General features: G+C 32.2%; 1 protein-coding gene across 1 annotated transcript; it reads left to right on the top strand.

The window, feature by feature from the left end:
- The first annotated feature begins 3,608 nt into the window (after positions 1–3,608).
- Positions 3,609–5,234, top strand: LOC127074319 (transcription factor bHLH19). Its single transcript, XM_051015632.1, has 4 exons — positions 3,609–3,661; positions 3,748–3,811; positions 3,903–4,379; positions 4,489–5,234. The coding sequence occupies exons 2-4, from the start codon at positions 3,773–3,775 to the stop codon at positions 4,927–4,929; spliced, it is 957 nt and encodes a 318-aa protein (XP_050871589.1). The 5' UTR covers positions 3,609–3,661; positions 3,748–3,772; the 3' UTR covers positions 4,930–5,234.
- Positions 5,235–15,924: the final 10,690 nt, after the last annotated feature.

Raw genomic sequence — 15,924 nt, 5'->3', positions numbered from 1 at the left:
TTACCGCCGCCCAACTCAACCCGATACCAAAAGTGACTTGCCAATTCAGCATTACCACTCCATTGCAAACAGGTTTGTGTATCATTATTGTTTTATGCTTCCAATTTGTAAATCTCTAAATACATAATGCATCATGATTGAATTTTTGGATATGTAATTAGACTTTGCATGTGAATTTCAGTACGCCTGAATATCCTGAGTGTTTGACCATATTATTTCTGTAATTGAATGCAATAAGGCATGCAGCATGCTGAGATCATACTGTTCTGAAATTCAAAACCCGCAGCCGCTCGCTAGCACATCGCTAAGCGAGCATGGAGCGAGCATTCGCTAGGACCTCGCTAGGCGAGGCAGAGGCGAACGGGACCGCCGTTGATATTTGTTATGTCCTATGAGTAACCTGATCTATTCTATGTTAATTATGCACTGTTTTGCCTGACATTCATGCTGCTGTGGTCTCTTTTGCGGTGCAATCCTTGATTGCATCCTGACTTGGTACTCTAACCCGTTTGCTGAATTTTGTAAAGGTTCACCTTTCCCAGGAAAAGATTGCTGTCTAGGCCTTCCACTTTATTTGTGGGATACCCTTATGAAGATCCACCCTAAATTGCTTAATTAATTTTAATGTATTAATTTTAATGTATTAATTTTAATGTATTGATTTTAATGTGGAGATTCATCCTAATCACCTAATTGACTTTAAAATATGACCTTTAAACATGTGATTTTGGACCTCTCTTTATTGCCTTACGATATTACGGTATTACGGTCATGTCCCGCGAATGTGGGGATACCCTTAGCAAAGACCCTTCGATTAAATCATCATGTCCCTTTAAAATAAATCATAGTCCCTCGGATGTTGCCTTCGAAAATACGATTTTGTCCCTCGATGACCCTTCGGTGTAGCCTACGGTTAAATGATGATCGTCCCTTCGAATGCTAAGGTATCCTTACAACTGTTGCCTTCAATGACCTATCGATGACCCTACGATGACCCTTAAACATCCAAAGGGTAAAATTACTTACTTCTCAATAGTAAGGACAATTTTACCCTCATAAGGATAGGAAACGTTCATAACGACCTTAGGAAGGTATAACTCTCAATTACTGGATCATAACCTAAAACATTTTCCACCCCTCACACTTTGCAAGTCCTAGAAAATCACCACTTGGTATACATTCATACTAGAATCATTACCAAGTTATATGTTTCTAAACTGTTTTTCAAAATCAAACGAGATAAATACTTTGTATACATTCATACGAGAATCATTACAAAGTTAAACTCTCTTTTCGAAACATTTTTAAACAATTCACCAACACTTTTCAGACAAAAATATAAGTGATCCAGCAATTAAGAGCCCATGGATAACCATGGATACAAAGGGTGCTAACACCTTCCCTTTGTATAATGTACCTCCCGAACCCAAAATCTATTGAGGTCTTTCCTGTTCTTTTCCACCTTTCCTTATTGGATAAAAGAAAAGTCGGTGGCGACTCTTGCTATCCGCAACATTGCGATAAAAAGCAAAACACCCCAAGTCAGTTCACCGTATGACACATGTTATGTTCTTGTGTTGTAATTTTGTTCTTATTTTTCTATATGCTTTGTTTATTTTTCCAAAAAAATAGTATCAAAGCTTTTGGTTCGATCTGGGAATAAGTGTTATTAGTATGCTCTGTGATTTCATTTTTGTTTGATCTTCCACATCAAAAAAGAAGGGTAGTTTTGTGAAAGAGTTGTTGAGCAGCAATCACAAATTTTGTTGTGTAGTTTGTCCTATAGGAAATTTGTGGAAGAATTTTTTTTATTTGTGGAAAGTTCAAGTCAGATACATGTTGATACAATCAAGACTACATAAGGTGCAAAATTATGTCGGTGGTTGATGAGCTTCCTGCCATTAAGGAAGTTACACCATAATGTTTCAATATGGTTTTCGACATATGAAAATTCTTAAAGTGGTTTAACTTCAAGTGAAGTATACTCTTCTTTAGATGGAGTATGATAGTTATTTTAAACTATGATTGTCGATGAAGACAATGTGAAATTCTTGAAGTGGTTTAACTTCAAGTGGAATTTATTCATCATGATAAAATATATGATTGTCGGTGATGACAATGTGAAATTTTTGAAGTGGTTTATCTTCAAGTGAACTATATTTTTCATGAGAGAGTATGATACTTTTTAAAACTATGATTGTTGGTGAAGACAATGTGAAAATTCTTGGAGTGGTGTAGCTTCAACTGACTATACTCTTTATGGTGGAGTATGATTGTCGACAAAGACAATGAAAGTTGATGTGTTATTTTCAATCAAGGTTGAGATTGTTGCGGTTGGTTGAGAATATGCATGTTGATACTCTGTATGGTGGAGTATGATTGTCGGTGAAGACAATGAAAGCTTATGTATTATTATCAAGGTCGAGATTGTTGGGGTTGATTGAAAATATATATGTCAAAGAAGTCTCACATCGTTTAATTTTGTGAATGAAGAGAGAGTCAAATGCTAGATATATGATACAAGTTCTTTGAAGTACCACATTGCTTAGTTTTGTGAAAGAAGAAGGAGTTCAAGACTATATATAAAATTCAAGTTCTTCATTCCAAGATGCACCAGTCAAAAACACTTTAAGTATGCATTTGATTTTCTTTATCCTATTATACTCTTGTATTAGAGTGTTGTGAGATATAGTTAAATATTTGTTTTGGAGGGTGTGATTGTACTGAGGTCTGGGTTAGTTAAATGTATATTATGTGATATAACAGTTTTCGCATAATGTTATTCTCTGGTTGTTTATTGACAACGACCATAATCTTTTCTCCGATTTTAGAGTTTCCACGTTATGTTGTTGTGTTGTGATTGTGTTCCTCCTTTTTCTCTTTAGTTATTTTTCCCAATAAAATGTTGATTAGCTCTTTACTTTAGAATCTCTTATGTTAAATTCATCAGAAGACAAATTAATGAGGTCGCTCATGCTTTGACACGAGTTATCTCATCTATTAATTGTTAAAATAAAATGAGTTAATTCTTTTTTCATAAAAAGAAATCAAAATCTTGTGAGATTTAAATAGCAAGAAATTTCTATTAACAAAATTTAATATTTTTAGTTACATACACAAATTTAAATTTAAATTCTAAATTTAATATAAAAGAGGAACAACATTTCTTTTTAACTAATACATATTCAAGTTTAGTGTATAACTAATATATTTGATTTGTATTTAAGATAAAATGTATAAATTATCCATGAAATTTAAAAATATAATTTTTTTTTCTTATAAGAGTGACTGCATAGAATATAAGGTTTCACCATCATATTTGGTGTTACCAATTTCTAGGAAGCTTCTTGAGTTCGAGTAATACTTTGCAAAACACCATTCACCTGATCATGAAACAAGTAGTTGAGAGTTGAGAAACTGTACCCACAGTTTGACCAAAAAAAGGTGTTAGTGAAGAATGGGGCCAACATCATATTCAAAAAATACACCCAAGAAAATTGGACATCATATTCACACACGTGGTTAATAGAGAACCGGGTACGGAACGTGTCTTGCTATTATGCTTTCTCTCTATAAAACAGGTTTGTCAATTATCGAGCATTGTGCACCATCTTCACAACAACACTTTCTTCTTTTTCTTCCTCACTTTTCCTCATCCAAGGTAACCCTTTCTCATCCAATATTTCATCAGTTTTTGAATTAATCTTTTTCATTGTGACCTAATTGTTCGACTTGTTAATTTTTCAGTTCATTTAGAAATTCAAGCTCAAAGATGATTCAAATTTCGTCTTCCAATTACATGCCTGAATTTGTAAGTACACAACAAAACTCTAAATGCATATTTGAATTGTCTTTAACTGCAATGAACCCTATAACTAACCATTTTTCTTTGAAATGAACAGGAAATGGAAGACACTAGTTTGTTTCAAGAAATGGATTCATTTGCATTCAACTTTGATGATATTTCATACTTGAACTCTTTTTCAGCAGCATCCACACCTGAGAGTACTCATTCCTCTCATAATAATAATAAGAGATTTCATTCAGAAACCACACAAATCAACTCTTTCCCCATTGAAAGTCCTGATCAATCTGTTGCCTCTGCAACACTACCAACAAAGGCTTCTTCTTCTTCTTCAAAAATCATTTCTTTTGACAATATGGATGCAAGGATTAAGAAGCCAAAAATCGAGTCTGAGTATGGCGAAAACTTGAATTTTGGAAGTGAGTATGATAAACGAGAAAACAAGGCTGCGACAGCGATAACAAACAGAAACCCGATCCAAGCACGAGATCATGTAATAGCTGAAAGAAAACGAAGGCAAAACCTTAACCAGAAATTCATTGTTCTTTCCTCCATTCTTCCTGGACTCAAAAAGGTACTAATCATGTTATTCAATTATGAGAATTGGAAATATTATTAATATCTCTTTATTGTTATTATTATATTTCAGAATGAATAATAATCAATGTGTGGTTTTCATGCAGATGGACAAGGCAACTATTCTGGAAGATGCTATAATTCATCTAAACCAATTAAAAGAACAAGTCAAGAATTTAGAGGAACAAGTAGCTGATACAAAAGTCGAATCCGCAGTTTTTGTGAAGCGATCTATTATCTTTGCCAATGATGATAGCTCCTCCACTTACGACGAAAACTCAGACCAATCACTCCCAAAAATCGAAGCAAGAGTTTCTGGAAAAGACATGCTCATCAAAATCCACTGCCACAAACTCCGCGGCGGAACTGCGACGGCAATACTCTACAAACTCGAAAAACATCATCTCAGCATTCAGAGTAGTTCCGTTTTACCATTTGGAAATAACTATATTGACATAACCATTGTTGCTGAGGTGAATAAAGAATATTGCTTGACAATAAAAGAACTGATAAGAAGCATAAATCAGGTTTTGAACCAGCTCGTTTGATTCAAAATATCCAAATTTTCTGATGTGCAAGCTAATGACTCATGACTATTTACTTCATAATGCTAAGGTGTTTTCCTTATTTTTTGCACTCTAGCATTTTCGGGACTCTGCAGTTTTTTTTTTCTTTCACACAAGAGGGATTTTTTTATAAGATTTGACTCTTGAGATTGATCTGTTTGATCCCTCTTTCACGTTGTGAAGATTGAATGACGATGTTGAGTGTTTTTATTATTTATGTTGTTTCTTTTGTCATTTTGTGATGTATCAGTTCTATAAATTATATAAAATTTTATGATTATTGGATACTCGTGTGAATACATATCTTCAACTACTTAATATTCACGTTCAATTAATTGACAATGAATGAGATAAGCTCTATAGTTTTAATATTTTTGCGAATAAATATATAAATGATTAAATAGCTTCTCCATAAATGATTAAATAGCTGTGTTAAATTTTTTGAATCAGAAATTTGCATTTATTATTATCCTTTCAATTTAAAAGATATGTCTCTCTAAATGTGCACAAAGATATCTGATTTATTATAAAAAAATAATTCTACTTAATTTTAAACTATCCAAAATGCTGTATTTTAAGGATAAATCAATTTTTATTTAGAAAAGAAGTTGACTAAATTTAATGTGGTACATTGTGATTGGATCATGAGATTATTATACATGCCTATTGCAATATAATATAGAAAACCCTCTAAGCCAAACCTTATCTCTACTACGCTCACGTATATTGCTTCCATTAATAGCAAAGTTTATGATATACTTTGAGAGGGTTCTACTATACATCATAATAGAATTAAGTCGACCGAATTGAATTAATGTGGTATCAGGAGAGGATCATCGTAAAGTTTATTTTATTGTGGTAATGGTAAAGTTTAGTTGCTAGTTTTGAAATCATCGTTATTATTACTTCACATTGGCTGTTTGATCGGAATGCACCCGATAGTAAGAATTACCAGCAAAACATAAGAGTATATAACACTATGTTTGCTTTCACCTCATCTGGAATGAAGATCCATAATAATTTTAAAGAGGAAGAGGATCACACAACATAAGAATAGCATATAATTGTCAACATGCTACCTTTACTTGGTCATTTATCAAAGTTTGCTCAATTTTACATATATAATATTGAGAATGAGATTTAGAATAATCAAGGAAACAAAATGTAATTCATATGAAAAAAAAATCTAATTTATGGGATAAAGATATATTATGATAATTAAAGTGTTAGATAAAATGATAAAATGACATGCATTTATTCTTCTTCACAATGTTAATGAAAAGTGTTGAACTATTCAATTTATCTTCAAAATAGATTTTTACCTTATCATATCAAATGGTATTTTGTGTCTTGAAGAACCAATTTCTATATTACAATGTTAGCATATGGTTTCCAAATAGACCTGCGAAATAAATTAATGTTTCTTTTTAGGTATCCAAAAATCTTTGGATCCTTTTTGGTTAGTTCTTTTCTCAATCCAAATATATTTTTTAATTGGTACACCAAATTGTCTCATATAGTATGTATTAGGGTGTGTTCCTTACAATTATAATAAAAGTAAGTATGTGTCTTGTAATAAAAGTAAGTATGTGTCATGTTAGGCGTTTTCTTTTTTTTATCATAGGAATAATATTTTTTATAAACTTTGCTAGTTTTAATAAAGATAGTCTTTTTTATTTTACTAGAATTTTTAAATTTAGAATAGCCTAATCCACATTTATCTTTAGCATATATTTGATTACTTAATTAACTATCCAATCCACTTTTACCCTTTTCATAATTTCATATAATTTGATTTAATTCAACAATATTTAATTCAAGAGAATTACATTCTTACACGTTGAACTTGTTTTAACCTTTTCTAATTTTATTTACAAGGTATTAGGTTTTTTTTCTAGAGATGAAATTATTTTCTTTTATTTTGAGCACGTTCTAGAAAGATTTAAACATTTAGCATATAGCTCATGAAAAGAAATTTATAATTCATCATAAGAAGGTTTATCATTTGAGTCAAAATTATTCGCCTCATCATCATCATCATCTTCAGAGTGATGTGAAACCATTAAAGATATATGTGTATGTTCTTCATTTTCAAAACTTGTACTCATATCATTGTCTTCCCAAGTGATGTATACTGTAGCGGTAAATTCATGACCATCAAGCTACAGATAAGCTCAACGTCAATAAAACCAGAGTCGCCACCGGGCTTTTATTGTTTCCAAAGGAAAAGGGAAAAGTACGAACAAAATCCAAGAATAAGAAGTTTTCAAATCAAAACTAATAAAATGCCAGAGATTACAGGTAAGGGGGTTGGTTACACAGAGGGAAGGTGTTAGCACCCAAGTGTCCTAGGTACTCCTAGGGAGCCATTTTTTATGTGTGCAGACGTGTTTGGTATAAAAGATGTTTGAGAAAAATAGAGTGTGGGGGTGAGAAAAGAATTCATTGATTATATTTTTGTGTTTGACAAGACCTTTGTACTTGTGCTTACGTACCAACATAAAAATGAAGGATCAAAACCTCGTAGTTCGTGGTAACCATTTCAAAGTTGGTGAGTTGCTTTTAACAAAAGGGTTAATAAGAAAGGCACAAAAGGCTCAAAAGTTTGAATGAAGTTGTTAGTTCTCTTTGTCTTTTGAAATTTTAAATCAATATGATTAAGTTTATTTACAAATTTGATTTAAGAAAAAGAGTTTGAAAATCCATTGGCACAAGGCCAAAGTTTCTATTTGAAATAAGGTCTAAGTTTTAAATCACAAGCAACGAAAGTTTTTGAAAAAGGGAGAGATTTTGAAATTTAAGAAGTGGGAGAAGATGAAGAGGCTACCCTAAGCATAAAATTAAAAGTTAAGAGTTGAAAAGATCTGACCAATGGGATGCAATCCAACATACAAGAATGTCATATAGAAAACCCATTTTTCCTTTGGACTTTGAATCAAACAATAATCAACAAGCAATTAGCAATATCCAGACATCATGAAGATCAAGGCATCAAATAAAGATAGCCATATCCAAGCAAGCAAATCCCATAGCTAGCAGTCTTCCTTGTCTTCTCATGTACTAGATGAAATATCCCTTTGATCAACTCAGAACAAAGTATCATACACAAGATCCAAATAACAAAATAACACTAAGACAAAGTAACAGATGAATTCAAACAGAGTCCAAAGCTTGCCTCAAATGAAGGCTTGCTTCACAATGACTTGGTCTCAGAATGTTGGCATTGGTCAAATCCTTTTTGCACAGGGAATGTTTCCTAATCCTAAGTCCAAAAGTTCAGATCAAGATCAACCGTCCATCAAATATTTTTTTAGGATTTTTGTTGTTTATTAAGTGTTTTAAGGTCCTAAGACCACAAACAAAATCAAAATGCACAAACAATATATACAATCATAAGATATGGCTCAAATGAGCAAAGTGAAAATGGCATAAACATAAACAAGTTAACTGAAATGTAAATGGCAATGAATGATAAATGACTGAAAGTTAAATTGCATAAAGTAAATGACTTGAAAGTAAAGCAATATTAACAAGAGTTAGTCAAATGTTAGTCAAAGGTTAGTCAAGTGTTAGTGGTATTTTTTTTATTGATTAAGTCATTCTTTGGAGAACACTCAACCATCCACTCACAAGCATGAATCCTTAAACCAAGACATCTTCCATGTTAAGGGATCCAACTTGGATAATTCAACAAGTATGCCACTAGCTCTCATGAAAGGAAAAAAGTTCAAGTTTCCACACAATACCATGAAGGATGGGAGACTTACAATCTCACTTACTAGAATGCTATACCTTTAGGGTCAAATTTAGCTCTATGTTAAGCAATCGTAATTGAACTTATGTAAAAGTTATAACTATCTAAGGTCAGGCAATAAAAATTTAGGTGTTAATGCATGTTATAGATTTGGTATAATGAACCAAACTCCTAAAATATACCACACACTAAAAGAAAAGATCAAGAGAGATGGACATATCTCAATCATACTTGTATTGGTTCATCTAACACAAGGTCATTGATGAACCAATTAGCCTTAAGACATTAGAGATTTCATTGGTCAAATGAGGGAATGGAAAAGAGTAGGGATGAAGAGGGAGGGGGAATAAGAGACAGACAAATTGGTCATGGGAGGAATTTTATCAAATTAAAACCATTCATTCATTTTGGGAGATGAAATATACATTTCATCAATCCCCTAAATCCAATGGTTTTAATCCAATAAAAGTCAAATCAACCTTGACCAAGGCCCAAACAAATAGTCAAACATCACAAGACCATAAAAATGGCTCAACATAACTTTTATACATTTAATCAATTAAAAATAAAATTAAAAAATGCATTAATATACAAGTTAATTTGGTCAAAACCTAAAATCTCTTCAAAACACCAAATAAATGGTCAAGAGATTTATCCTACTTAAAACAAGGTCAAAGGACCTTAGACAAAAAAAATCATGATTTTTGAAAAGTCAGAAGTATTTTTGAACAATTAAAAATATGCACAAAAACATTTAATTCATAAAAAATATCAAAATTAATCCAAAAAATGATTTTAATTTAGAATATGAAAGATAAAAATATTCAAAGATTTTTGGTGAAAGTCCAATACTTTTTGGATTGAATGAAGTAAGCGGATTAAATGGAAATTCAGAAAATACAAAAAAAACAAGGGCCATCAGATCTCCCTCATTAATTGAGGTGGCAGATTTGATGGCCAAGCGCGCACATTCCACCAAAGACCTGAGTCAATGCGCCACACCAATGATAATCAGAACTAATGGCCAAGATTAAAACATTTTAAAAGGATCAGATGGTTTGGAAGGTGCCAACGCACCATCAGAGCTAGAGCTCCGGTCTTCTTTTCCGGTGAACCTCACCGGACTAGTCCATCACAAACCACCATAGAAATGAAAAACAAAGACATGGATTTAAATAAAAAATGCTCAGGAGCACGAATCTAGCCTCATTTTTCTCCAATCTCAAGTATATAAAAAGATACAGGGATTTAAATTTTGAGGATCATGAACTGAGTTACTTCAATTTGACCTCAAAGCAACTCAATCTTATTGCCTACATTGATAAGACTTCAGAAAACCAAAAATCATAAAGAATAGTGAAGAATTGAGAGAGAATCGAAGATACGAAAATTCTGGGAAATTACCATCGAGTGAGCTTCAAACTTGCTTGATCTTTCTTCCAATTGACCTTGGCTTGGTTTCAGAAGCTTGTAGGAGATGAATTGGATCAAGGAAAAGCTTAGACTTTTGGAGTTTCAATCTCAAAACAGAATGAGATTTGAAGCTCGATTTTCAAATGAAAACCTTCCAGATTATCCTTTAATGGTGAGGGTTTGGATTGCAGGTTCAAAGCTTGGACATGAGGTCCTTAATTCTGAGCCAAAAGGGTTGTATTTATAGGCATTGCATTTGATTTTCACACACTTCCAAATTTTTCCAAAATTAGCAATCTTCTTGCATGCTTGCATGGGCGTGTGATAGTCCCATCAAATGATGCTATCAGGTCCAAAATCACCAATGTGCAATGCTGAAATCATGTCATGTACTCATGCAATGGTGATTGAAAAGTGAATGTGAAATCCATCTAAATGATCCTTTGAAAAGAACCCATGTGCAAGTCCTTCATTTCTTATTCAAATGAGATGATTTTGGACTTTTTGGAAAGGTGAGATCAAGCGGAACAATTTTTATGTTGAACATTTTTCCATTTGAAGCCTAGATCATGATGAATTTTGAGGTGGAAGTTTGGAAAATCAAACATATTTGAAAGTTTTCTATGTATCAAGTCAAATGTTCACTTCTTCCACCTTGAATAACTATTTCTATAAGCTTCAAATGGAAATAGTTTCTTCATCAAAGTTGTAGCTCTTTCAAACCTCTTAAATTTGGTCACAAATTTGACCTTATTTGGAGTTTGCATTTATGTATTTTAGAAGTTGAGGAAAATCACTTGTTCAATGGTAATGACCCAAAATGACCTATAACGTTTCCTCTTGGAACATGCATTTTCAAGTTGAATTTGAATTGATTCCAAGAATAAAATTTTGATAAGACATTATGAATTTGATAATGGAACTTGAATGTATTTCATATCATAAAAATTGAGCAAGTTATGGTCCTTGGAAGTTGATCTCCTAACTAGGGTTCAGACAAAATGACATATAATCTTTCACCATAAAATATGACTTTCCAATAAAAAATAGCTCTTGACTTAAACATGAAAGTTGTTTTTAATGTCATAAGGAGTAACGTTTATCTTGGAATCATTTTCATATGATAAAAATTGTAGGAGATAGGGTCTAGGGAACCCCAGTTTGACTAGTTGACTTTCTTTGGTCAACCACCATAAACCATCTTGCAAACTTGACATTCTCTTAATATTTGGGACTCATGGAGGATCATATATGTGTAGGATGATGTAATATGAATTATCCCTTGAAATATTTGATCAAATGGTGAAGAAACTTGCCGAGGAAGTCACACAAGATACCCAGATGAATTAGGATTTCCAAGGCAAACAAGCTTCAAACTCTTGATGAATTCTTGATCAAAATGATATGTGAAGATCATGGGGACCCATATATGATGTCTATAACAAATGTTCACCATCTCTTGATTAGTTTTCTTACATTGATGGTCTCAAACCCTATATATGATCTTGATGGGGCATAAGTGAACACACACGCTACCTACAAAATAAGTAAACTATACATTGAGATATTTTTTGGCATTTTGGTTAGTAAATAAAGGAAAACAAAACATGATACAATAAAATATGCTTGGTGATCTCCCCCAATGCAAACCCAATGAATGAGGGGTAAGGAGGATGCCAAGGTGTGATCACAAAGCCAATGCATATGATGAGATGGCATGAGGGATCTTAGGGTCAAAATTGGGGTATTACAGATAATCTTGACTTTATATCATTCTTATTGTTGAATCTGTTATTATTTTAGAGAAAAGGACAATCACTCTTAATATACTCTTCTTTTTCACATTCAATGCAAGTAACCTTTTGTTTTAAAGTTGATACTTCATTTATTTCTTCAAATGTATGGACTTCATTTGACTTTATACCCTTTTTGTTCTTTATAAACTTATTAAGCTTCCTTACATGTGTTTCAACGTGTTCATAATCTTCACTACCAGATTGCACTACTAGAAAAAACATATTTAATCTCGGACGCAAAATACATTTAACTTCGGCTACAAAAGCAAGGAAACAAAGGGCCGTCATGAAGAGTGAAAACTTTACCTCTCGGTTTTAAAAAAACCGACGGGTATGTGAAAAGGTCATAAGTTCGATACCCAGGGAGATATTTTTGGATTTTTGAAATGGAGAAAACACATGTCCCCTCGGTTTTGTAATTTTGCCGACAGATATACCATACTTTCACCTCGATTGTCTCATAAAATCGAGAGGTAAAACAATTTTTGAGTTTATTAAATCTAATGTGGATTGCTCATTTCACTAAACCATACACTGAACATATAACTTCTAAAAATTGGTTAGGAAAATTATTATGTGAACAATTGTGTTATATTTTAAGAACAAGTTACATTGATTATAATTTTGAAGCATTATCTAACTTATCATTCTTCTCACGCTGTTTTATGGTTAAAATCTCTCCAATGTTATAAGTTCTTTATTCAACTCTTCCTTTTCTACTAATTCATTCTTGAAAGCATAAATTTTAATGCTTTGAGAAATGAACAAATCTAGGAGAAAGTTGAACAAAAACTAGAAGTATTGGAGAAATTTTAGCAATAAAACAACGTGAGATGAATGATGAGATGCATAATACTAGAAAATTATTAATTAGTATAAGATAAGTTTTAGATACAACATAATTTTACATATGATTCTTACTAAAATCAATTTACTAGGTTATATGTTCAAAGAGGGGTTAGTGAAACAAACAATCGATACTAGATATAATAAAATCAACTAGACGGAACAAGATGAGAGTTACACAGAGAATCACAAAAAATATAATCTCAATATCAATATCAACAAGAAAAATAACAAGAACATCAAACACAACATCAAGAACAACAACGTTTATAAACAACAACAATATCAATAACAACATCGTCAATAAATAACCTCTAAGGTTTAGGATCTCAACAACAAGAACAAGAACACCGACAAAAACAACATCAATAACAACAACAAAAATAATAACAAAACTCTAGGTTTTTGGATCTAAACAACAACAACAATAACAACAATAACAACAATAACAACAATAACAACAACAATAACAATAACTACAACAATATGACAGAAATATTAGTAGTGATGTCTGACGTACCAGATCTCTGAAGAAGAAGTAAAAGAAAATGATTTGGATCTCTGAAGAAGAAAAGAGAGCCCTAAACGCATAACACCGTCATATTGAAGATGATATGTGTTAATGGCTCTCATTGTTTAGCGCTCGTTGTTAGGGTTCTATTTGTGTTGTTTAGACAAATGAAGCTTCACCCTATTCTCACACTCCTTGGAGAATAAGTGTTATTTTGTTGGCTGGAGAAGAAGTGTTCTTTTGCTAGGCTCGAAAAGTGAATGAGGTAGACATTCCCTAAACACATAACACCTTCGTATTGAAGATGATATGTGTTAATGGCTCTCATTGTTTAGCGCTCGTTGTTAGAGTTCTATTTGTGTTGTTGAGACAAATGAAGCTTCACCCCATTCTCATACTCCTTGGAGAATAAGTGTTATTTCGTTGGCTGGAGAAGAAGTATTCTTTTGCTAGGCTCGAAAAGTGAATGAGGTAGACATTGAGGGAATAAAAAAATATAAAAAGAATAACAAGAACAACAGTAATGGAGAATAACAAGAACAATAGTAATGGACCAAAGCAACAACAAGAACAACAATAATAATAACATACCGGAGAATAACGATGAGAGAGTTTTTTTGGTTCTCTAGGGATCCTTGGAGAATAAGTGTTCTTTCTCTAGGGCTCAAGAAGTGAATGAGGTAGACATTGAGTGAATAAAAAATATAAAGAGTATTTATCGCGGTTATACTGAAAACCGAGGTAATATATTCGACGTAAAATCTATAAAAAATAAAGGCATCTTTTTGGTTCCAAAAAGATTAAAAAACTAGAGAGTATTTATCTCAGTTTTAATGAAAACCAAGGTAACATATCCTACGTAAAATCTATAAAAGTTAAAGGTGCCTTTTTGGTTACATATAAAATATAAAATTGCAGGAGCTGGGAATCGAATCTCAAACCCTGAGTATATATTTATTCTATTTTTCATAAAACTGAGGTAACAAATTGATATAGTTTTTTTAAAAATAAAATAAGGCACTCCCGTTACATACACCTTCGGTTTTATGTTGTTCGTGGTGAAATTTTCGTCATAAAAAGCGTTATTTATTGTAGTGTTAGGATTCTTCTTGTTGTGATCTTTTTCTTTTCTCTAGATTCAGATTTCAAAGCAATGGATCAAAATTTATTTTCACATCCTTTATATGCATGTCCAATCGCTAAATTTCCAATTCATGTTCTTGAAGTTTTCCAAATAATGTAGTCGATGTCATCTTGGATAAACTTTTCTTTTCTAATATCACCGTCACTTTTGACTACCATGCTATTATAAAGGATATAAGAAATTTTAGGTTTAATTCATTGTTGGTGAGGTCTTTCTAAGAGAGGTTAAATGACTTGTCAAATGGGTGAACCTCTTTTGCAAATATAGAATATTTTCTCCTGGTGGCATTCTAAACATCTCATATTCTTAAGGGAGTGTGTGTTTAGTCTATATCGCTTTACTTCTTTTGTTCCTACGTGAATGGTTTCCAAATTTTCCCATATTTCTTTACTAATTTTGCAATTTTACACCCTAAAGAATTTGTCAATCCCTAAGGCGGATGTTATAATATTTTTGGCCTTCTTGTCATATAAAAATGTCTTGTTATCACTTTCATTCCATGCATCTTCATACTTTGGTTGATTTACACCCTTAACAACTGTACTAGGAATAAAAGGACCATTTTTGGCAGCTTTCCAAACTTCTACACCTTTTGACCCAATGAACATCTACATTCTAATTTTTCAAAAATCATAACATTCACCGGTGAAACTAGGCGGTCTATTAATGCTAGAATCTTCTCCTAGAAATGGTTTAGTGGAAGCTTTTTGTCATGGATCTAAGAGAAATTAACCCAACTCTTGCGCTGGTGCCAAATGTAACTATGATATGCAATATAAGAGAAGGTGAATTAGGATTGTTGGATTTTACTCGTTTATACGCTCAGTTTTTTAACTTGTTAAATTATCATAAGCAATGATATGAATTTTACTTAGGAAGAAAATAAAGTGTTAAACTGTATATAGTAAAGAATAAAAATAATTATACTAGTTCCCCTTATCAACTCAAAGGAACATCTAGTCCATTTATTCCCTTAGAGGATTTTCCACTATGATCAATTGCTCTTTACAAGTATCACACCAAGAACTCAAAAGAAACACATCAACCAAGAAAGCACACCACTTCCTTGTTTACAAGACAAACACTGAACCCTATGGTAGAATTTGAATCACCGTTAATTAAAGAAATTTTTCATAATCATCAAACATTATGACGATTTTCACCAAACGCTATGGTGAAACAAGTCACACTTGATTTTATTGAGAAATGAATAACTTATGTTGTCTATACAATAATCAGCTTTAACCTTTGATTGACAATTATTATCAATATCATAATTCAAATGCGTATCACTTTAAGACTCAAAATTTGTTTTGGTTTTGAAAATTTTTTTGGTTTATGAAAGTTTACAAAGATTCAAACCATTTTGAAAATGAATGATATTTGAAAATGATCTTTTAGTTATATAATTGAGAATGTGAAAGTTCTTTTTTGGTTTTCATATGTAAAATAATTTATATATGCTCCTAGAAGCCTCTTAGAATGGATGCATAACTTTGAAATGGTTCAATGA

Source organism: Lathyrus oleraceus, chromosome 4 (genome assembly GCF_024323335.1).
Source record: "Lathyrus oleraceus cultivar Zhongwan6 chromosome 4, CAAS_Psat_ZW6_1.0, whole genome shotgun sequence".
Taxonomy (NCBI): domain Eukaryota; kingdom Viridiplantae; phylum Streptophyta; class Magnoliopsida; order Fabales; family Fabaceae; genus Lathyrus; species Lathyrus oleraceus.
Note: the sequence above shows the minus strand (reverse complement) of the source record. Positions and strands in the feature narration are given on the sequence as shown.

Excerpts from the sequence above, each read along its gene's own strand:
- LOC127074319 (XM_051015632.1), top strand. The coding sequence starts at position 3,773 with ATGATTCAAATTTCGTCTTCCAATTACATGCCTGAATTT. Across the intron at positions 3,812-3,902 it reads CCAATTACATGCCTGAATTT|GAAATGGAAGACACTAGTTT; the intron begins GTAAGTACACAA and ends TGAAATGAACAG. Across the intron at positions 4,380-4,488 it reads TTCTTCCTGGACTCAAAAAG|ATGGACAAGGCAACTATTCT; the intron begins GTACTAATCATG and ends GTTTTCATGCAG.